We start from the raw sequence: 24,057 nt of genomic DNA, 5'->3' as shown, positions 1-24,057 counted from the left end.
TCCTGGCAATTAGGAGGCAGAGATTTTCCAACAACTGCTTCGCTTGTTGCTTCTCCGGAGCACTGCTGGTGTTCCCTTAGAGCTGTGTGTCTGTGACAACGGCTTATTTCCCCCATGCTCTTCCCAAAAGCTTCCTTTGATTTATCTCTGTTGAAGACCAGAGGTGTTTCTTCCTTGCCAAACCACCACCACACATTGCTTAATATTATTAGCAGTACTGCTATCTTTAAAGTTAAAACTTCTAAAGACATTGATCCTTGTTCCTTTCTGAAGAGCAGTGGAGTATATAAATAAAAGTTTGATTTTTTTTTTTTTTTCTTGACCTGGGGATGTCTAGGCACCAGTCTGGCCTTAAGATCCTTAACGATGATGTTTTCTACTGCTTTATTTTTGTTACAGTAGCAGAGATGAAAAATGTATGGTTCTGCAGAGAAAATCCTTCTTTTGTAAAATCCTACAGTGTTCCAACCTCAGAATTTACTGATTAGGCAGCAAATACAGCAGTCAAAGCTAGAAGAAATTGTTTCAAAGGTCTGTAAGCTTTAATTTGATTCCCTTTTGAATTGGCTGGATGTACCAAATTCTTGCTCAAGTCAAGTCCACTCTTTCTTCTTATACGAGCTGTGTATGCTCATGAAAAATAAATATGAACAGTAAAAGAGCTCTGAATTTTTGATTCTTGCTCAGAATAATGAGGCAGTGCCATGGATTCAAGAGAAGCAGAGACATTTGGGGAAGTATAAGGATGTGGATGCACATTACTTTAATATGCAAGAGTATGTTGGGAATTACTGTTCATTTCCACTGAAGTAGATACATTTATGGTTTTGCAGAAAACCGCTGGATTGCCAGTTTTCACTATATACTGATAAAGTCTTTAGTTTTTCATTTTACAACTCTCCTTAGATGCTGATTTGGAAAATATTTTTTACTATAAGGTAAAGTATTCAACAGATTTTTCCCCTTGTAGAAGTATTTATATATTTATGCTCTGAAGATTTAAAATAAAGATGTGAGTGAGGGCAGGAGGAGCCAGCCCAAAGCTTTTTGTTTCAGTTTGCATCTGGCCAGCCTCTGGTGACCACGTTTTATGACAGCTTGCCAGGGGCGGGTTGGTTGTAGGCAGGACAGCTTCAGGGCAGGTGCTTGTCTCAGAAAAAGTGCTTTTATAAAAATTGTTCTTATGCGACTAGTGTGGTCATTGAACCCTACAGGAGTTAAGTTACTTTGGAATTGTTTTTCTTAATTTGTGCTTCCAAAGCAGTAGGGCATCGGTAGCTCAGGCCATACTCTGGGTTGCTGCAGCTGGATTGCTCAACTCAAGCATCTAAATGGAGCTCAGGTCCAGCTGTTGGCTGTGGGACTCAACTGGGAACGGCAGACTCCCTTACTTACAAAAGTATTTTTTGCATTTCTGAATATCGTGACTCTGATCTGTGTCCTCTGGCCAAAGCTAAACAGAGGTTGGCCACTTTCAGGAAAGCTGAAGTCCAGTGAAAAACTGCAGATTAGGCTTGTGCCCTGTCAACGTGAAGAGCACTTTTTTGGGGAGGCTAAGTCAAAGGAGTGGTCACCACTTCTTTTTCAACTGTCTTAACTAGTATCAGCACCTTATAAACGAACTCATGTATTATACTTAGCTGTTACTAAATAGGTTGTGGCTGTGTTTGCTCATAGATACTCAGTGAATTTTATATGCAGCACGCATTAGGATGGTTGATTTCTATTCCGATAAACCAGTTCCACACTTTACATCAACTCCCATCCTTCTGCAGTTCCAGATGTTCTATTATATTTATGCTTGCATGTAACATGTAAAGTTTATTGTGAAGTTGAAAGTGTTGTTCAATTCTTGTTTTCTCTTACACCTTCCGTTTCATGTTAAATTATTAGTTTACCTATCACTTTGCTGCAATGGAAAAGAGCTCTACTTCATGAGAAAAGAGTAGGGTCTAATTTTAAAGAGTTATGTATTTGCTGTTGCTGTCATTTTGATGATTTTCTAATATGTGATTTTCACATTTTTATATTACTCGTGTTAGAAATAATGATCGTTAATGCCAATAAATTGTCACAAACAAAAACCAGAAAAGGTTACAGTTTATTATTGCATTTGTTTGACTAAATATTTTTTTTTACCCAAGATTTAAATGAAAATACCTTTTAATATTGTTAAAGTGTGGCTATAGCAAATTGCCTTTCTAGTTTTCAAGGATCCTCTGATTAGGATGTAGTGAGCTGCTCTGTGTTTTGAAGCCTGCCATCGTTAGTGTTGTGGCTTGGGCATGTTGATCTCTGTGCCGTGGTTCCCCCAGATGTACATATGGGGAGATGTGTGCAGGTGGTCCTTGAGGAAGGTGCGTCTTGCTGCCTCCAGCTCTTTATGGACCTCTTTCCCAAGGGACACTTTGGGCATACTGGCCTGACCAGTGAGTCTCAGCTCCAGGCTTGGGATTCTCTGCTAGGAAACTGCATCTCTGTCCCAAGTGTGGGTAGCTGCCAAACTCAATGGGATTCGTGTGCTAAACTTTCCTACCAGGGGCTGGCAGATTGGAGAAGCCTAATTCATGGATCCCAGCAGGCTGGGGTGGGAACTAGGTACAGTGGTAAGTAAGACTGTGGACTCTTGGATGGATGCAAAAATAGAGTATTAGCCATGTGAATAACCTTACTGGTGAAAGAGGAGTTGCAAACTGGCCGATTTGTGTGCATCATTTTCTTGGAGTTGATTCTTCTCAATTTACATCCTTTTTAGGACCTGTTCTTAGTCATATTTTTAACATTCGTATTACATTACAGTATTAGAGCACTAGAACATTTGATGTATGTTAGATATTTAGCTTTGTGAAATTCATAATGAACTTAATAATGAGCTTCCAGGACAATTAGCAAAAATGGGGCTTTAAAACGATTAGTGTATGTAGTGCGTGGAAAGATCTATTTCATGTGGTGAAGCTGGGCTTGTTGAGTTCAATTTTCAAAAGTAGAACTGGGTTGTTACTAACAAGTATTGTCATTGCTCCAGTGTGCCCCACTTATGCTGATTAGTGTGCCAGAGATGCGTAACCAGTTACGTTTATTATTTGTTAGCAAATTAGGAGTTTATCCTAGCAGTTACCTTCAGCCAGTTCTCCCAACTATTGCTGATAGATCAGTCTCTAGTTTTTTTGTCTTTCTGGGGCAGATTTCAAGCTGCTCTAACAAGATCTCACTGAAGTCAAAGACAATTAGATGTACCAGCTTCTCTCAGATAAAGAAAGAGTTAAAAATTGGTGTGCCTTGAGAATAATATAGCTGAAAGCACAATAAATTACTCTTTTCAGTTTTGAAAGCAGGGAGTGCAGGGAGGAGAAAATTCATAATGAAAAAGTTGGAATAAAATACATATTAAGCTGTTTTTTTTAAACAAGCTGAATTATTCATGTGAAGCTGAAATCCCACGGAGGGGCTACTGTGAGATAAATAACCCACTCAGCCTTGTTTATGTCACTTGAAGCCCCCCCGGTAGAATTACTGTCATGTACAATTAGACAAACATTAATCTATATGTTACTGTTTTCTTTAGCAGAAATGGCATTCAACTTGTTTGTTTGTGGTTCTATTAACTAGTTACAACCTTTGGCTATTATCAGACATAACAGTTTTCAGTTGCTATTTGAATTAGGAAAAAAAAATACATTCACTGGCCTAGAAACCATTTTATCCAATTCTTATGTCTAAACACACCGGTATAGGAGGCTAATGTCTTCCAGATGTGCTTCTCATATGGGGAGGCTGGAGAAAAATCCGTTTCAGTCCAAGTTTCCATTGTCCAAAGTCCAGGAACAAATATATCTTGCAACTGAGACTGCCCGCCGCTGGAAATGCTCTGTTGAGTTGTGAAGCCTCAGAGGTTTTCAAATGTTCATATTTAAGATCTTGGTGGGGCTTTTGATTGACCACAGAAAAACTGGCCGGTATCTGTATGCAGTACGATGCAAGAGCAGAGGCAGCTGTGGTTGCTTAATCTTCCTGACACAGACTGGTCTTGTTGCTTGTGCTCCCAGTGAAGGCGTGGTTCTGTGGTCCATATCGCCCTCCACTACATTTCTGCATATTGATGACTTTATTTGACATACAACAGGGCCTGCCTTCTTTGAAATCCATAATGTTAAGTCATCTGTTGCAGAACAGAATCAGATATACCCTAGAGACTGGAGGAATGAAAAACATTAGGACGCTCAGCTTCCCATCATTCAAAATGAGATAGTTTGCACACCAGCTGCTTCCTGGGATATGTATTTTCTGTGACAAGTGGGGCAATTTTCTGTCTCAGCAGGTAGATTTCTGTATACAGCCGTTGTTTAGGAGGAGCTGAAGAGACAGAGGCATGATATGAGGATCCAACACAACTCTAAGTAAATGATCTTTTCTCTCCGAACAGTAGGGGTTGAGCTGCACTTCTAATGAAGCATTTTTTAGGCGAGAGAGAGGTGTCATTTGTCAGCTGTGAATTGCCTCATTTAGGGGACTAGATCCATCTCTGAATTTTCTGCTGTTGTGTCGGTTGCTTTCGGAACAGAGAGAGAATTTAATATCTAACCTGCTCTTTGGGGAACAATGCAGCAATATATTGCATGCTGCAGCAAGAATTTGTATTTCAGCCGGCTGGCCTTCCTGTGGCTGGGGCTGGGGTGTCTGCATACCACCCATGCAGTCACACCCTGACATTTGAAAAGGTCATCACTTCTGAGTTAACTACCACTTCTTGCTTCAAACAGTGGGATCCCGACACGCTGTACGTACAAGGGTGTTGTAACACAAGTGGAGAAGGATGTTCGGCAAACGCCCGCTGGTGATGATTGCAGACCGCGCTACGTTTGTGTAGCTTTGCTGCAACTCAGGGTTGTGTATTTGTGGTCAGCCTTTAAAACACTGGTAAGTGTTCTGCAACAAGGCATTATTCTTCAGTTGCTGTGTGAATAACAGAGAAGCACCAGAAATACAGGACATGTTGAGTTGCGTGTAGCCTCTGCTGGAGTCCTTTAGCCCTTTCTTTCAAGGAAGGCATGAACGACTGACTGAAGAAGGGAGAGGACATACTTTTATCAAATCAATTTAAATATGAAGGGAAGGGATGCTTATCTTGCGGGGAGTCACTTTAGCCCACAAGGTCGGAAACGTTGCTCAGCCTGGCCCTACCTGTTACATTTGTAATGTCAGTGGAACTCTGAACCTTTAATTCTGTGTTATGAATCTGTAACTGTGAATCCTTTAATCGGGCGAGCTTTGGTAGAAGGAAGAGAAGTTGGCCTCCCAGCCCTCCAATCAGAAAGATGAGCAGATTTCTATGTTATCTTGTACATTATGGTGGTTTTAGTCATCTGAAGTAGTTCTGTACTTACGGAAGCAGCGGCTCCATAACTTTTCCAAGTAGGCTGCAGCAAGATCTTCAATAGGATGTTCATCATCTTCTTTTCCATACAGGGATGTCTTCTGCCCAAAAGGCTGTTTATATATTGACCTAAATATCAAAATCCCTGGTTAATAAAAATACCAGATTTACTGCTGCTTGTGGTAATATCTGGGGGTTACCTGTGCAAACACACATACCTCCCAAATCCAAAGGTGACAGGCTTGCCCTGCTGACTCAGCAGCAGCAGTACCTACATACACACACCTATTTGTGTGTGATAACATGAAGTGAAATTTAGCCTGAAGTTGCTTTTTCTCCTCTTGCCTTCCCTGCCTCTCATTACTCCATCTTCTCCTTTTTCCCTCAGGACTTCCCTGTAAACAACCTACCACAGGTTGCCCACTCCAGTCTAACAGGCTGGCTGCTGCTGCTTGTGTGAATCATGTAAGGGCATATGTTCCAGCTACAGCGCATTAATTGCCTTTTAAAGTCTAGACACCTAAGAAAACACAGTATCACAGTACAGAGCTTTACGTCTTCAAATGGCGGTTCGAGATTCACCTCTATCAGCTCTTCGCGGGAGCTGTGATTCTTCTCGGGGCAGCGCTTTGGTCATGAAGAGATTGAAACTTTAATTCAACAAGCAAGTTAAGCGCATATTCAACATTAAGCACAATAATCTTTATCCATAAAAGCCTTAAAATTCCCTTCCCTGTGATTTACCTCTGTTTGTCCAACTGATTCAATTCACAAGTGTCATGACACTTCCTTTTATTGAAAATCACTCTATTTATTGTGGAAAAAACCCTGCGGTGTAATGTTTAATCAAAAAGACATGATGGACAGAGAACAAATCTTCCTCATTTTAAAACATTAATACAAGGAAAAAGAAAATCTATCAGCAGCAAGCGAGAGAATCTCCAGAGAACAGCAAACACAAGTTAAGGGCTGTGAAAGAGTTTCACTCCCGGGTTCAGTTTTGCTGCATGGAATGTGATGTTATAATTCTGTAAATTTTGTTTTTAATGATCCATTTCCCCGAGTAGCCTAGTGGTATAATTTAACAGCAATAATGTTTTGATAATCTGTTCAGTGCATAGAAAAATACCCTATAATTTATAAAAGTATAAAAATTAACAGTAGAATTAGAGAATGGTATAAAATTACAGATTTATAGAATAAATAATTCTGTAATTCTTTGAAACTTTTTCTTAGAAAAAAATACCAACTTTACAGTAGAATGTAGTAGGTAATTATTTCCCATTTATCTTTACAGATAATTTTTTTTTTTAGAAGTCAGTTAACATCTTTCTAATTGAAACGATACAGAGATTTTCTACGGTAAAAACACTGAGGAATCATAAGCAGAATCGAATCAGCCAGTATTTTTTAAACTGTACTCTCCAGTTCCTTTTAAATAAGTTCCTTAGGCCACGTATATATACATATATTTCTAGTAGAAGGATCTACCTACTTTCTCTGACTACAGGATTTTGATTCCTGGACTATTTTCCTGTTGTGGATGTGTTTGTTAAGAGTGTAGCTCAGGGACTGCTGTAACAAAACAAGCTTTTGCCTCTGGTTCTGCTAGGAAAAACAATGCTGGTGAAAATCTCAAGAGTTTACTCTTCGGGCCATTCAGTATTCCGACTGCTGCATGGAATCGTTTGGGTTGGAAAAGACCTTCAAGGTCATTGAGTCCAGCCAGTAATCCAGCACTGCCAAGGCCACCACTAACCCATGTCCCTAAGCACTGCATCCACACATCTTTTAAATCCCTCCAGGGATGGGGACTCAACCCCTTCCTTGGGCAGCCTGTTCCAGGGCTTGACCTTCACCTTTTGGTGAAGACATTTTTCCTGATATCCAATTTAAACCTCCCCTGGCACAACTGTATGTTTATGAATGTAAAGATTTGGAAAGTGGACGTTGTGAAGACCAGCATATGCATGCTTCTTGATCCTGCTGGCTGAAACATCCATGCCAGCTCTTGCCAACACTGATACAAGAGGATCTCCAGTGGTCCAGCATCTTCCTGGGTGTTAGAAAGGATTTCACTCCTGACCACAAAAGCTCTGTAGCTAAGCCAACCAACGAATCATTACTGAGCTTTATACAGTAGTTTATTATAGAGCAAACAGTGTTTAGCTAAAAGTCGGTGCTAACGATAGTGCTTCATGCTAGGGCCTGAGTAAAGTACTGACAAGTTTCATGGGGGTGGTGGTGCTTAATAGTGCTTCAGCCTTTGTGGCCAAATGTTGTTTACAAGCAGCGGTAGCAGCAGCACACTGATGGTTATTCAAGGTTTTAAAGTCTCCTAAATGAGTAAATGTTACCTCTTGATTATTTCAGTTTTGTCTGTCGCTTAAAGGTTTGCTTTTGATCCTGGCGCAGAGTGTAGCTAAATCCAAATCTACCAAAATCTTTTAAATGGGCAAGCAATTATATTTCTTAGTGTAATTCAACAAGTTTATTGTTTTGGTTGATACAAAGACTTACTACTCCAATAATTGAGATAAGTGTGTTTTCATTGTGTTCTATTGCTAATAAAATAGTTGTGATTTAACATCTTGCTGGCTAAAAATAGCTAGACCTTGGGCCTAATTACAGAGTTTTCTTTTGCTTAAGATTGTGTGCAGTGGAGGTTGAAAGGGTTTGTTTCCAAGGAAACAAATGCACTGCACTTGCCTTGCATCAAATGTTTCCTGTAAGAAAATGCCATAACCAGGCTCCTGGGAGAGAAGAGTGTCGGGAGGTAACGGTGGCCTGTGCGGAGCCTTTTTCTAAAAACGTCTGGGTTTGTGTTTTCCTGAAGCTGGGAGCGTATTTCTCAAATCACTGTTTGGGTGCATGAAAAAAGCAGTGTAGTGTTAGCATCCTAATTGTGGTGTCTCGGGCTTTGTCACCCAGCTCGGCGGGTTTTCTTCTGTGCAGGTGTCCTAAGTGCTCTTGAAAGATTCCACAGTGCTACAGGAGCATCCTTTCCAGTTAAAAGACACCTGCTATTTTATATTACAGTTCTCCTTTTACATGTAGCTTTTATTTTCCATGTTGGATGAAGAAAGTCAACATATTTTGGGTAGACGTATTTTTGGCGGTTTATGTGGCAAGTGTACAAAAGTCTGCCTGTAGCACGTGCGATGCAAAAAAAGGGCTGAGGAGTGCAGAGGGGAGGTGCTTCTTGATTTCTTACCCTTTACTCTGAAATTTTGCTTTCTTAGGGAAATGGGAGCAATAAAAAATGGTTTAAAAATTGTAGTAATGGGCAAACAAATTGGAGAGAGCCCAGATACCAAAGTCCAAAAGTTTTGTGTGTATGTGTGGTGGTTTTTTCCTCCCAAAGTTGGAAACATTTAGGAAGAGCGTGCCTTCTCTCTGTTCCTGAGGCAGTGATATTTAGAGGGGAGGGAACGTAAGTGATAAGGAGTAACGGTTAAATATATACACTCATGATGCCGGGCTGCGATGTGGACTATTCTGAGATGCATGAGTAAGTCTCTTGAAGGACTTAAACCTCTTCACGAAATCTGTTCTGGGAATAGTATTTTTTTATCATATACCATAGGTCATCCAGAAAGCCAGACAAGAGCAATCCATAGAAAACATCACTGAGGATGGCGGGAAAGGCTTTTCCAAGGGGCGTCTCTGCCGAGAGAGGCAGACTTTGTGCAGAAAAAGTCTGTCCTTCTTACCAGGTCCGGCACGAGACAGGACTGAAACATCTCATTTTAGCCCTGGCATCTTTAGGAACTGTGTGTTTCTACCTATAGTGTTGAACTGCATGGTCAAGATAGATTAATCAGCTTTATCTGTTTGAAATTAATAGGTGTGTATTAAATGATGTGCGATGTAATTTTTCTTTCAAAATGTTATTATAATGCCAAACCAGTAAAATAAATGGATGTTTTCTGTGGGGCTTTGGCAGAGCTTGCACTCTTGAATAGCAAGAACCTCCATTTCCTGCAAAGCCTTTGCTGGCAAAAGGGAGATACTTCACCTAGTTCAGAGAGAGAGGTGCTTTGGGGATTGGTAAATCCCGAGTCTAATCCCCTGGGAGAAGCGGTGCCTCCAGCGGCGGCGGGAGAGGTGCGTGGGTGCTGTAACACACACCGGCATTGCCCAAGGCTGCCGTACCCTGGGAATTAGATGCTTTTCTGCCACTGGTAGTAATGGCAGGAAAAGGAGTGTTATCTGGGCAAACACTTTCTGTACTGTTGCGTGATATAAACCCCTCCAGTGCACCTCTGAACAGCACACGTGAAGCAGATCCTCATGAGGCTGTCATCGAAAATGCAATGCCTGGAATAGAAGTAGATATTCCCTCAAATTCTGTCTGGGTATACCTGTTCTCTAATTAGGTTCAACAACACACTTAGAGAATAAAAAAATAATAATGACTCTAAGAAGTCCTTTCCCTCCGCGCTTCTGTATGTCCATTGTTTCTGTTTTGCAAAGCTGTGTTCCCACCAGGGAAGCTGGGAAGATGAGGGAGGTGTGTTTCTGATGGATGTACCTGGAGAGTAATGGTTCTGCGATTTCAGTGAGAACAAAATGTAATAGTCACAGAAGCGACAAGATAGGTTGCTAAATACATGGGAAGAGCAGGTTTGCAAAGAACACATCATTTTTGTTCAGGCCCATTTCAGCATGCACTGCATTTGAGATCTCTTTGCTGGGGGGTCCCAGCAGAAGGCGTTTGGATGGGTGTTGGAACATCCGTCCAGCTCATATATACATTAGTTTAATGGTCACAGGATAGCACAGGTATTTGTAAAAGACAAGGATGTATGAAACCAGTAAATGTTGTGGCCATGAAGCTGTTATCTTCTTGATATAGCTTCCAAGTATGTTTCTTCATGTTCACTAACCTTGTTGTTAAGCTGGTTAATACTCTTGTTTTCCCCTTGCTCGGCCACCGAAGGATTCGAGTGGGTTCCCCACGCTCTCTGTGCTTAGGGCCTTGCGGTTATACACGAGCAGAGAGCCAATGGAGCAAAAAAGGAGAAAGCGTCCTGCGCTCAACAAAACAGCAGATTCTTTCCTGCCCCCGAGTGAAGGAGATGTAAAACCAGACACCAGGAGCACTCAGAGGAGGTAGAGGTCCCGGCAGCATGCCTGAGCCACCCTGGAGCTCACCCATTTTGGACCTGATGCAGAGCAAATTACTGCCATGTGCTGTAGGAATTTTGCAGTGCGCTGGGCTCTGTAACAGGCATTTAAGGACAAAGCATGACTTGCTTTGTACAGCTAACTCTGGGAAATGTTCAGGGATAATGATGGCACATTCACTGTTTTCAGATTATTTTAAAATTATTACTGTTCTGATTTTTCACAGTTTTAGCATGCCAAAATCTCCAGGCTTGGATGAATGCATAGACATGCATATTATTCTGCTGCTGCAAGTTAAAATGAGAGTGATTTCAATATGAAAAAGTAACTATTGTCAATATAAGTTACTTCTTTGTTACAGAAATATAATATATCATTGAGAGGGGCGTTTCAATGTGCCAAGGAAATTATGTGTTAAACAAAACCTTAACATAGGTAAGTTTTGCAATATCGTCGTAGCTTTTTTAGTTTTCAGAAGGGGTCTGAGAAACTGAAGATTCCTTGGTTTTCAGGGTCCAAGGTATTGTATTATCTTCCTTAGGGTGAAAGTCAGGGATTGTAATATTAGCTAAAGGTCGATGAAGAGCCCTGTTCCGAGCTGCCTCCCTGTCCTGCCCCAGACGGTTGCACTCCGCTCCCACAAGGCACGCACTGCTGGTGTTCTCACTCTGCTTGCTGCTCTAAGGGCATGGTGCCTGGCGGTGGGTACAGTGGAGACAGGCTGTGCTGGCACCAGCCTGCTTTCAGGAGCTGGCGGTGGCCGTTTCATGTCCGAACAAGTGCTAAGTGGTAAATTTGCAAAGATCTGGAAGCTTCTCCTCATGGGCTTCACTTGGGATCACCACGGCCATGGCCAGTGGTGGATGTAAAATACACACTCACAAGTGAGGAAGCATATGGGGAACGTGATTAAATTTTCCTGTCTGTTCTGGGGCTTCTTCCCTGTCACAAAATCAGATGTAATAGAAAATATTTTAAAATATTTTCATGCAGATGGATTTGTACTCAAAGGAAATTGAGAGCATGATGGGAGTTAACATTATGGGAGAGAGCAGAAAGGAGCAATCTGAGTGCCTGAGGAAACTGCTGCTTTCCCTTGTCTCCTGTCAGGAAATAGCTCCTTAAGTACTGCACTCCGAAATTGTCATCTGCTTGTTTTAACACAAAATGCCATCATGTAAAAATACCCCTTTTTCAGTCAAGGAGCTATGAAAGCTAATGCTTGCAAAAACTAAGCTTAAAGGGTTGAAGACACACACACACACACAAAAAAAATGTGTTGAGGGTTATAAGTCATAATATTATGACCTATGTTAAAGAGGCAGTTATTTTTTTCACATATAAATCAGTGCTGTAGATGAGGTCTGGGGAAGCCAACAAAGCTTGTTGCTGCTGGGTGCCTTCCCGCCCGCTGCCCTGGTCCTCATGCTTTATCACGTCCAGAAATCCTGTCCTTTACGTAGGTACCTAAATTGGAGTCCAGCTTTAGATGCTCAAGTCTGAAAACACCAGGGCCACGTCAGAGCCCAGGGCTGTGTTTATGGGGATTTATTACTCATCCAGAAGGCATCCAGCCTGGTGTGGGGCTCGGGTTTTCTTCCTGGCCTGCAGCAGGGAGTGGGAAGATGGGAGAGCATGCCGGCGTCGGGCGTTTGTTCTGCATCTGCTTTTCCAGATGGCTCCGCGGATGGAGGGGGGGACCCAGAGTCACGGCTTGGAAAGCTCGGGAAGCCTCATGACGCTTGATATGTTACCACCTAACTACTCTGAGATGTCTCATCTCTAATTATCAGTCTGCTTACAGACAGGTGATTATATTCTGATATGCAAGGAATTACAGCACTTTTTCTCGGTTACTTCATTTAGTTTCATCCAGGAAGCAGCCATCAGTGTTTCTTCCCTAACCGAGGTAATACAGCAACTGCATTTCCAAAGAAGTGGAGCACTGAGAGGAAATAAATTTCATCGTAGACATAAAGCCTAAGTTTCTGGTAGTTTCTGTTTCCATCAGATAAATGAGGCTCGGTTTTCGTTTAGTCACTTCGTGTGCTGCGGTGGGAACTCGCATCCCCTGCAGCATCTCTTCCACAAATTGGTTTGCAAGAGCTTTAGAGGTTGGAGGTAGCCAAAGTGGAACATAAAATTAAAGCTCCCTAAAGGTGCAATAAAATTGTAGATCAAAATATAATCCAGATGGAAACCTGTGCACTGCATGTACTTCTTCTGTATACAGCACATTCCCAGCTTTGAGATTTTGGTGTGCTCTCACCAAAAATGTGCATTCCAAACGTGTCTTCATATATGCTGTTGACATAAAATAGATAAAAACTCTCCCACTAATGAATTGCAAGCTAAGTCAGTACTAAGACCCCTTGGAGATGGTTATGAAGAGCGTGGTGCTCAGTATTCACAAGCCAGCTGCCGTTGTTGATTCATTATGTTATTTTCTGTTGGAAACTTTTCAGAAATGTTTGCTGGGAAGTTGCAGGATGGATCAAATATCAGCGAGCTGATTCTCCATGTTTTCCCCCTTTTATCAGTTTCCCCTGTTTCTTGTACAGGCTCTTTCTGACTTTCACTTACCCATGCCAGTCTGGCTCACCGGGCTGCAGTACAATGTCAGAGCCAGGTCTTGCAGGTCAATGCAGGCTCTGTGGTGTAGAAGGTGATGCGCCGCGCGTCACTCTGTGCCCGGTGCACAGTTCTCCCTGCGTGGTGGCCAGCGGCAGTGGGCAGAGAGGTTTGGGGGCTTCCCTGAGGGCAAAGGCTGTGTTCTTTTCTGAAAGCAACCACCGTCTCTCAGATTGACCAACCCGGTCTAGTGGAAGGTGCCACTGCCCATGGCAGGGGGTTGGCACTAGGTGATATTTAAGGTCCCTTCCAACCCAAACCCTTCTGTGACTCTGTGTTTTAGCACCCTTTGTGTGAACCATCTGCTTTCAAACGCCTCCTCTTCCACGTTAAGTTGCTTGGCTTGAATGTTACCCATTTGAAAATACAGTTTTATTTACGGGAAGAGAGAGAGGAAGGAAGGTGTTGGTGAGAAAGATGGAGGTGATGTGTCTGTTTCGAAAAGATGAATCGTCCTGGGGGGGCACTTTGGTTTTGCATTTGTGGAGGAAAGATTCAGGGTATATTGATAGCATCGCTCCAGAAACTGCAGTTTCCTGCTGCCAAGTGACTTCTAGTGATACCGTTTTTGGAAAACGTAAAGTGCTTGTGCCATCTCCCGCCTGTATTTATCCAGAGCTCTGCAGACGGAGTTCAATGCAGGCGTAAGGCAGTGTGAGGGAGCCCATCATTCACGTTCGGTGCCTCTTAAACACCGAGAGCACAGGTGTAGGGACTGCACCAGCTGCAGAGCAGGAGGGGAAACAGCCCTGAAGAGCTGAGTTGACAATTAAACAGTCATCTGCATTGGCGAGAGATTTCATTGAACCTCTTCCTAGTGAATACATACCTGTCATTATGCTAGCTACTTTCTGCCGTCCAACACCCAGCTTATCTTAGCCTCTTGTTGCTGCGGGGTTTTTGGCATATGTGTTTTGCAGAAGAGTCTGCAGGAGATCCAGGTTGGATTTTGGAGCTCGTAATTTCCTGGCACACCAAATTACGTGCAGGTTTCAAGTCAGCTTACAGCAGGTATAGCTTATAATTTGGTGAATAGAATTCCAAAATTCAAGAAAAACAGATTATCTTAAAATTATGTTTGATAAGCTAATTATTTTGAATGGGTATATGTTTTATGATTGCATTCCTTAAATAAGTGTATTTTTCAGTATTAAGACAGAGAATACTGGTATTTAAGAGTTGGCAAGGTAATGTTCCTGGAGCAATTGGGTCAGTCCTTGGGCAGCCTATTTAAGAGAAAGAAGGAAATTAGAATTGCAAATCAGTATTTCATCATTATGAGTCAGTGTGGCCAGAAAGAAAGAATGAACGAAAAGCTTCTGTGTGGCTGAGTAGTTGGTTTGGTGCACAAGCAATCGCATCCTTTCCAAATCAATAGATAGCTTTGTACTCTGCCAAGCAGCCTGTGGCAGCGGCATGTGACAGAAGAACCCCAATGATTAGAAACATTTGTGAAAGGGTCGATACTGCTCTGCAGCACAGCTAATAAAACACCGGCAGCAGCACTGGAGAAGTTTGCTTCCGAGTGGTTTTTCAAGCTTTTCCATTATACGCTAGGATGTTTGCATGTTATCCTGATTATTCCAATGTTAATAACTAGGAGGAAGATAAAATATTCCTCTAAACATATTTAGTATTCTATTTATTTCTCTGGGGTGAAACACCCAATATACTCTTGCATTAGTGTAGGGTCTTGAATCTGGAAAGAAAGTCTTTAATAGGGTCTTTAATCTGGAAAGAGATGGCATCAGATGTGCATATTTTTACAAACGTGCTGCGATTCTGGTTTGTCTCAAGATAGCAGAAATATCAGCTGATTGTTTTCAGGCTGCAGTATCTGCGCCTTTCGAGGACAGGGAACATTCCTGCACCTTCACAGCAACCTGCTGTTGATTGGGGGAGTAAAGGTAACGAAGTGCCGAAGGGCCTGGAGTGTTTCAAGCCGGCACGCTAACAGGCCAGCTGCGCAATAGCTGCGTTATGTAACTTTTCTGAAAGACATGGAAAAAAATTACATGCTAGTTTTCTAGCAAATGGTTTTGAAGAGCCTGTGCAATTTTTCACAAAACATTTGACGTGGAGCATCGCTATAGGGGCTGCCAGGATGGACCGATGGGACTAGGACTCATCATTAGTAGGGCTTGCAAAGCGTTTTATCCTCTAATTAATAAACATATTAAATAGGTAGATGTGTCACCCAATGGATAAAGATCAGAATGAACAATTTGATGGTTTTTTTGAAGTATGTAGGAGTAGGAGGCAGGGCAATCAGCAGTGCTTAGACCCAGAAGTGAGGCAGAAGGGGGTTCTCATCATAGCCCCGAGAGTTATATTCATTTATGTCATGTTGATACTGCAATTGCTAGTCTTTCATTTGGGTCTTTAGTGGAGGATAATTACTCAACTGTCTGAGAAGCTATAGGAGAAAAAGCCAGGAGAATGACTTATTATCCTTCCCACCCAGCCACCATTTGATTACTGCCATGTTCCCTGCAATTATCCACATCAAGTTCAGGATGCTAGATGAAGGGAAGAGTTGGAAACATGAAGGGAGATACCGTACAAACGGGAGCAGGGAGAGAAAATGCATGATCTCGGTGTGGTGGGATAGAAAAGAAGCAATAGTGCACATAAATGTCTGTTACCAAATCAGCAGTGAATTGATTTTGCCTTTTCACCAAGAAGAATGAGAATAATGTTGAAGGCCGACGTGGCAGGCTTTCTATTCGAGAGGGACACGCTGGTGTTCCTTCCCAGGCATGGGGGGGTGGAGGGCACAGCCAGTTTAAACCTGGCAATGTTTTATTGTACCAGCCTGAGAGCTGGGGAAGAGCTAAAAGAGCAGAATCATGTCGGGCAGGAGGGGAACACCGAAAAGGAATTCCTTTGAATCACTTGAAATCGTGAGAGTTTTCAACTTGCTGGGCGCAGAGAAGCTGGTGGAGTGACGGGTGGGAGATTTTGGGGGGTGACAGTGGTTTGTTGCCCCCCGAGCCCACAATGTTGGCATGTCCATTGGGAATGGCCCAGAGGCTTGGGTTAAGCTCATTACATGAGCTGAATTTCTCTTATTTGACAAAAAGTAAACTAAATTTCAACCTGGCCCATGGGGGGAGTTCCTGAATGTAGCTCTCCCACAGAGTGGTTTTCATTTATGAAACCCCTATGAGGTGTATCGGTGGGTTTATGCTGCTGGGGTCGGCTAGCCTGGCGGTGAGTGCCAGGCATGTACGGAAGAAGCCTGGGATGCTGGGCTTTACTTCGCCAAAGAAATGGAGGACACAGGGGTCTAGAAATTCCCACAATATTAAGAAATGCCCTGAAATATCTTTTGAGCCGAGTTTTCAGCTATATCCAAATCAACATGCATTTCCAGCATAATAGACATCACTTTTGAAAATATAAATTCTCCTTTTGAAGGCAGTAACAGCAGAATTGCTGTCTCTGCTGGCTGCATGTATAAAATGGCCATTTGTCCAGCTGCCCGTTGTCCCAGCAGTACCATCTGCAGGCTGGGGTTGGAGATGTGCATCTGTCAGTGTACCTGTATATTTATCTCCATCCATGTATGTTTGTGGGCCTTTTTCATGTATAAGATGCATAATTCTGTAGTCTACGCGGATTATTTGCCGCTGCGTGTAAAAACTGGCTCATTTCAAAATGAATTGACCAAAGTGGAGATGCAGCAAAGCAACTGAGGCACAAACTGCATGTTAGGTATCCGTCCTCATCTTTACAGGTACGCTCACTTTTCTATTATACTTTTAAGTTGCCCCTACGTTTTTATAAAATGGTTTTTGATGTCAATAAAATAAAATATGGTTTAATGTTTCATATAACGGTTAAGGAAGAGAAGTGCACAGTTCTTTCAGTCTGGGTTTTGTCTTAGCTTTGACCGTGTTGGTGCAAACTGCTGACTTGTAACTTAGACATTGCCAGGCTACCCCTTCCTGTGTATTTTGAAATTGGATTTGAGATCTTAATTAGTAAAACAACTACTCATTCCCCTTTCCAGTTCGGACTTAACTGCAGGGTGGGGTGGTCCAGCAAGGTTCGGGTCTCGGTGTAAGGGCAGGCTCCCCGCGCCTGGCGTGCGATCCCCTGCTGGGTGCCCCGGGCTGCTGTCCCCTCTTGCCACTTTGGGAACTCCCCGCTCTGTGGGGAGGGAACATTATGCATCGGTTATGACCCCGATGAAATGTAAAGCCTGTTTATACATCGTCTATAGAAAGCCCATTTATACATGTTTGCTTATGCATTTGATTTCAGCCGATGATAAAATCCCTTCCTTTTGGTTGTCAAGGTGAAATGTCTCGAGACTTCACTGGGAGAAAAAAAAATCCAGTAAACGGCAAATTTGCTCGTACATGCTGCGCATTTCTTGACATTGAACTTTTTGTTTCCCCAACAGAGGGAAGCGCAGCATACGCTCCAGCCTCATTAGCCTAACCCCCTTCTTGCCCCCGCGCTGGGGTGGGCGGAGGCGCTGCCGGGGCAGGGGTGCGTGGGCAGGTCCCCTTCAGCATCCCCAAACCCTCGCGCTGGCACTGCTGGAAGCACTTTAAAGTCTCCTTTATTTATCCAGACCCCCCTTTGTCCCCAGGTCCCCTCCCCGGCTCCGCAGCCCCGGCGCTGGTGCAGCCTTGCTGAGCGCTGGCGGCAGCCCCGGGGTGGGTGATGGCGAGGGGCTCTGCGCCCCCGGCTGCGGAAAGCCCTGGTTTTGGGAGCCGCTCCCCGCACGGCTCCGTGGCGGCTGTCTTCCCACCACCCACCCCCTGACGTCTCGATGCACCAGGGAGCTGTGCTGGGTTTGATGTTTAGCGGCGGGATTTAGATGTAAATCTTGTAAAATTCCATTTTATGCAGAGACACACAAATCTGCTCTGGCTCAAAGGCTCTGGGTGAAGTTGCAGCTGCGGAGGTACCTGCTTGGAGGATTTTCTTGCAGGCAGAGCACCTCTCCAGCCAGGCAGAGGGAGGGCTGGAGAGGCAGCTGTGTCCAGAAACACAGACCCGTCCCTGAGTGACAGGAGTAAGGCAGAGCGTACCCGTGTCTGTGCAGAATGACCCCTTGCAGGGAGCTCGCAGCCCTCGGAAAGCTTTGCTGTCTCTTCTGGTTTAGCGGATTGGACGAGCCAGGCCTTTTGCCATAGAGACCTGCTCCCTCCTGGCTGTAGCCCCTAACCTGGGCACGGACCTGGGTCCCCCTGAAGCCGCCTGCACCGCAACACCCCAGGCATGTCATCCCTCACGTCCATGGTACGGAGCGGGTTACGCAGGAAGGACCTGGGAGTGGAGTTTCTGCAGCATGAGAAAACTTTGATTCATCTGTGAAGGTGGTGAATGAACGAGGGATGTGACCTGGAAAGGATAAACAGGAAAATAGGGATGTTTCTCCAGCTTGGAAAAGGCTCGCTTTTTTTTCCCCTGCTGTCTCAGGATCACTGGAAGGGATTACACAAATGAGAGCAGGAAACTGCAGTCAAGGTTTTGCCAGAAATAGATTTTTTTTTTTCTTCTGATATAAATGAAGAAATATGGGAGTCCGTAGAGGCTGTTCCACATGCACCCTCACATTTTGATTGCCAAGTCATTTGCATTCGTATATAAAGTGACATTCACCCTGCAATGGGAGCTGACATGTAATCACAAAGAATAAAAACTCCTGGAAACATCTACGTGCCACTGATACAACTTCAGAAAGACAGAAGTTTGAAAGAAGCAGAAAATGTACTGAATATTTTCGGACAAGTAGAAGGAAAGTATCGTCTTGGAAGATGTTAAATATTAATTTTTTACCTAATCGTCGTCATTCGTGGATTTGGTAAGTATTCCTAGGTTTTGTCCAGCTAAGGGCAGTTCTGGTGGGCAGAAGAGCTTGAAAGTCTGCAATTTTATGTTTGCAAAAAGCAGGTGCTAAAAAGAAGCATTGATAAGGATATGCGTGTTCCTCAAGCTGTAAAATTGTCAGGGTGCTTGCTGAATATTTTCTTTTCTTCTGTCTTTCCTGATCAGATTTTGATCTCACGACGCACCCTCACGACGCCTAGTAACTGGGGGGTGCGGGTGCAAAGGGTGGGAAAAGGATGGAAGATTTTGTATCATGCTTAATTATTTTTGTTGTAAGATGTATATGAACATGAATTTTCATTTAAAAAATGACTCACTAAAACGTCTTTTCACTTGGGTGATTTCATGGTGTTACCTCTGTACCTTCTCAAGTCTGTTGTCAACTACTGTTGCATTTTAATAAGCAGATGGAGCTGCCGCTGCTGCCTCTGCTCTGATCTGGCTGTGTTAGGGCAGAGGGAGATGGGAGGGGACCTTCAAGGGCATGTCCTGCCACAGGTGCCACAGGTTTGTGCTTGATGGACTGCCCAGAAATGGGTTTCCTTTCCATAGGTAAAGGTCCGCTGTTGGAGTTAAGATATGAAGTCATTGGGTAGTGTGAAATATAGTCTTACAGTTTCAGATACCCCATCTAGTCTGTACAGCATCTTGTAAGAATATAAAATATAGAGAAAATTTATATTCTAGATGTTCAAATACTGTATTCTTTAATCTTACCTATACACATACATATTTTGGTTTTACACAGAATTTATCCAATGTAATCTTATTATTACTTATAATCATTTAACTGTGGCTCTCTCTGCATTAGGCTTCAAGATGAACCTATAGCTCAGTATTTGTATATATTAATAAAAATATTGAGGGTCTGAGTCTTTAAACGGTCTGTAAAGATACACAGTCAGCTTTCCTTCTCCAGAGCTCAGAGTCTGCTCATCAAGCAGAGCCATGTGTGGTGTTTCAGGGACAGGAGAATGGAAAGGTAAATATATAAAGAAGAGGGAAAATGCACTACTGTATTATTGGAAGACCTCTGGTTAAAGCAGATGTTAAGAAAGGAAGAAACAAGGACCCCCTGGAAACAAGGAGGCAGCAGGAAGGGGAAGGAAGGAGGGTCCCACCAGTTGCTTGAGTTGTCCATGCGAGGTGTTGTACGTCCTCCCCATCCCAAGGACCCGTTTGTGTTAGTGTGAGGTTTTCTTCATTAAAAAAACCCAACAGCATCTGTCATTACATTGCATAGACATTAGGGCTGTGTCTTCCGCACTCGGTGCGGCGCTGGTGAATCGATAGATAGCTGAGACGAGGAAGATTGCTCTTTCTCTGCTGCGCTGTGGGTTGGGGTGGACGGCGAGGTCATTCTCCCTGCTGCTGGCCATGCCGGCCTGGCAGAGCTGCATCGGTGGCACAGTGCTGCCCTGGCACCCTCTGCCCTTCTGCAGGACAGACCTGGTGGCACGTGTCGCCTCCCCTGTTGGCATGGCGGCTGTGTGCTCAGGAGGGCAAAGTGTGCTGACAGCAGGAGCTCCTGCCCTGCTGAAGAGGTCCAGCACGTGCTGCTCACGTGGGCGTGCTGGCGACCTTACCGTGTTCGTGCTCTTTGACTCTGGTATTTGCTCCCAGGTTCCCAGGCAGCTGCAATGCTTGCAGAGTAATAAGGACCGTGCAATGAAGGTGTCAGATGTACAATTGCTGTGCAGCACGTTGCACAGTCTCGTAGTTTCAGACAAGCACGTTGCCCAAATTTGTCATCTTTGTACCAAAATCCTTCAGCTTTCCTTTCTCCATACATGCCCATTTGTCTGCAGCGGTAGAGGACAGTTCGTATGTGATACCCAGGTGTGCGCGGGAGATCCTAGGAGCATCTCGGCAAGCAGTGGCCACGGGATTGTCAAAATCTGTATAACATTGCCCCTGCAAAATTGTTTTTGTGCACGAGTTATCTCCAAAGGCACCTGGCCATGAGGGATGTGTTTTGGTGCTGGCAGATCAGGCTGGGTGAGCTCAGGGAGGAGGATGCGCCTTTGCTGGCAGCTCTCAACATCGTGCCAGATCTGAAGGACGGGTATAAGTGAGGAATCATGTGGCTGCACCTGACACAGTGGCAGGTTGTTGCTGAGCGTTAGCAGAATCCATATTAGATCTATGTAGATACAGAATTATCACCACAGCTTCCCCTTTTGGCAGGGGGAGTTGTTGGCTGGATTTAGGAAGTTCCTCTTGAGACGGAACCCCAGTAAGCTAAGATTGAGGGGTATTGGATCAGGAGGAAAGGGGTGGGAAGCATTAAGTTGATTTGCCAGAATTACAAATGCAAGGAAGAGGAGAGACTGTGTGCGTTAGTTATGGACAGTGCCAACACCTGCACAGAGCAGAGGATGTCACAGAAATAAGCGTTTCATTCAGAGAAAGGAGACATACATTTTTGTAGCTGCAAGAGCAACATAAGTAATTTTAGCTTGAGGAAGTGCAGAACTCGAATAAAAGCTCAACACCACCATAATCCTGAGGGGGGGGCTGTCAAAGATGGGTCCCGGAGACAAGTGGAGCTATTGGAGCCCATCGGATCAGTTGGAGAAGTTTCAGGTCATTTAAAACTGTACAGCTCAGAGGGAGCCCTGCCACTGTGTTGATTTACAAAGGAGAGGATAGGCGTTAGCCTATAAAGATTCACTTAACCTGTGCGCAGGTGGCGATAAAGCACGTTCTTCGCCCCGTGCTGGTCTCATAACAGTTTCAGACTGAGTCTCGCCAATCATGACCATTGTAACCGGCTGGTTGCTTGTTCAGGGCATGCGTCGTGGCTGAAATTCATTAATTACTGCTGGCCATTTGCACTGTATCTTCAGGCACTTTGTTCCTCTAGTAAGTTTTCAGTCCTCTTCTGAACTTGTCTTTCCTCTGTCCCATCATGCATAAGCAAACTCTTCAACTAAAATTTTTTAAAAAAAAAAAGTATTGTAGATGCTGGTGGAAGCATAAGTGTTCACTGATCTGAACTGTCTAAAACACATTAATTAAATTAAACAAATCAACCAAGTAGCCATTCGCTGCCAGGTGGGTATGCAAGTGAACAAATAACTGCTCCATATTGCAGAAGAGTTGTCAAAACCAGATCCTAACGAAGCATTTCAGAGAGGCTGTTTTAAACGGTGCAGCCTGGGGCCAGCTGGGACGGCCTCTAGGTTCAGAGCAGCGGGTTCTCCACCAGGTTCAGTGGCCCAGGCTGCCCGCAGCAGCTGTGGGTGCCCCATCCCTGGCAGGGCTCAAGGCCAGGCTGGACGGGGCTGGGAGCAGCCTGGGCTGGGGGGAGGGGTCCCTGCCTGTGGTGTGGGGTGGGACTGGGTGGTCTTGGAGGTCCCTGCCAACCCAAACCATGCTGTGAGTCTAAGTTCAGGAGAGGAGCTGGTGGTTCCCGTCCACACATGGGTGATGTGGGGCATTGGTTGCTGCTGCTTTTCGGTGGGGAGAGGGGAGTGCTGTGCTGAGGGATGCTCTGGCTGGACTGGGGCTTTGGAAGCTGTCTGGGGAAACGGAGAATAGTTGTCAGCAGCTGAGTGCACTGGCATATCAGTTCTTCTAAATGCATGGTGGAGAAACGGGAAACTCCGTGGCCGGCGCTTGTTCATAGGGACGTTTTAAAACTCCTGTCTGTCCCCTGCACAGTGCTGAAGGGCAGCTGCCTTGCGCCGATGGGCGAGTAGAAAAACTCCGGAGACAGTGAAGCGGTGCAGGGAAAGGGCAGGGCTCTGCTTCTGGCTGACAGCACGGGCATGGCCTGGAGGGGCTCCGCAGCCCGCAGGCAGCTACAGTCCGCGGGGCAGCTGCTCCTGGCCGATCCTTGTGTCAGGACTGAAATACCGACATCGTTATGGTAGGGGTGATAAGCACAGTGTGCAGAACAGCCACCCTGACATTAACACTTCCAGCTCCGTTGGTTGTTTGCGGTTGGAGATAAGGCTGGAAGTACTTTTCATACTGCGGTGCCGTATATACTGACTACGATTTTTATTTATTTTTATTTATTGAGTTTTGAAGTACTCAAGTTTTGGTCCGGGAGTGAATACTCACCAATACTGTGGGTAAAAATCTGCTCGACCTTCAAGTTACCTTGTTTTCGTGGGGCTTAGCTGTGACTTTAGATGTACTTGAAACATTTTGGTTGTCTTCACATATTAATTCCTTAGCCTTCTATAAATAGGTAGTGTCTTCAACAAAGAAATGATTTATATGCAGAGGGTAGGTTTGAGAGACAGAACTCAAAAATCTGTAGGCACAATTTAGAAAAAGAAGGCCAAATATTTCTCTTGTGCTCACAAATGGCTGTAGGAAGAATAAAGAATACGCTCTTGAAATGTGTCTGCAGCGAAGACAATGCCTGGCTGAAACGAGATTTTGAACAATAAAATAATGGGGATTTAATTGAGTCTGAGCAATGCAGTGTTTGCTTTCACTGTTAGAAGAGCTGGTTACGGAGGGATTCTGGTGGAGGAATGGTGCTTGGTATTTAGTGACCTTTCCCTTCCCTTCATGCTGTATCTTTTCAAGTTGTTCCTGGCTATATTTTCATGCTGGTTTTGCAAGGCAGAAGATAAAAGTTAGAGCATTTGAGGCTGCTAGTGTTGTCTTTACATTATCATATTTATATTCATTATCTCAACTTCCAGTTAAATAATCTGTGTCACTTTATTTGGATGGCAAACTCTTTTTAGCCAGGTTAATGTATATCTAGATCTGTCATGCACGCGTAGCTGTTTCTCCAGTTTCTCCTTCTCCTCCTGGTTGACTTGTCTAAGACACAGAAGCCCAAGTCCTGACGTGACGCAGACAGCCCTCGCCGTGTGGGTCCTGTCAGGGTGAGCCTGGATGGAGGAGCTGCCCCGGTGGTTCAGCAGACCCGCCTGGCTTCGGTGGGTCCCCAGGGAATGCCCTTTGGTTTAGGTGGCATCCAGAGATGACCAGGAAGCCACGTGCTGACTTTGTTACACAAGCCCAGGTTCTCCTTGAACGCTTTTAGAGAAGGCAGTGGTCTTCATCCTGACGAGGGGGGATACCATTGGTGCTCCACTGGC

General features: G+C 44.2%; 1 protein-coding gene across 3 annotated transcripts in view; it reads left to right on the top strand.

Moving 5' to 3' along the window:
* Nucleotides 1-24,057, top strand: part of PDE4B (phosphodiesterase 4B) — a 216,464-nt gene that overhangs the window by 103,357 nt on the left and 89,050 nt on the right. The window contains exon 1 of one of the 3 annotated variants that reach the window (XM_056355650.1): nt 18,898-18,959. The exons of the other annotated variants lie outside the window; for them this stretch is intronic. Coding sequence (XP_056211625.1) covers nt 18,913-18,959 — 47 coding nt within the window. The 5' untranslated portion in view covers nt 18,898-18,912. Of the gene's footprint in view, nt 1-18,897; nt 18,960-24,057 lie in introns of those variants that run through there. 3 annotated transcript variants of the gene reach the window in all.

Source organism: Falco biarmicus, chromosome 11 (assembly GCF_023638135.1).
Source record: "Falco biarmicus isolate bFalBia1 chromosome 11, bFalBia1.pri, whole genome shotgun sequence".
Taxonomy (NCBI): domain Eukaryota; kingdom Metazoa; phylum Chordata; class Aves; order Falconiformes; family Falconidae; genus Falco; species Falco biarmicus.
This window is presented reverse-complemented; position numbering and strand designations above follow the sequence as displayed.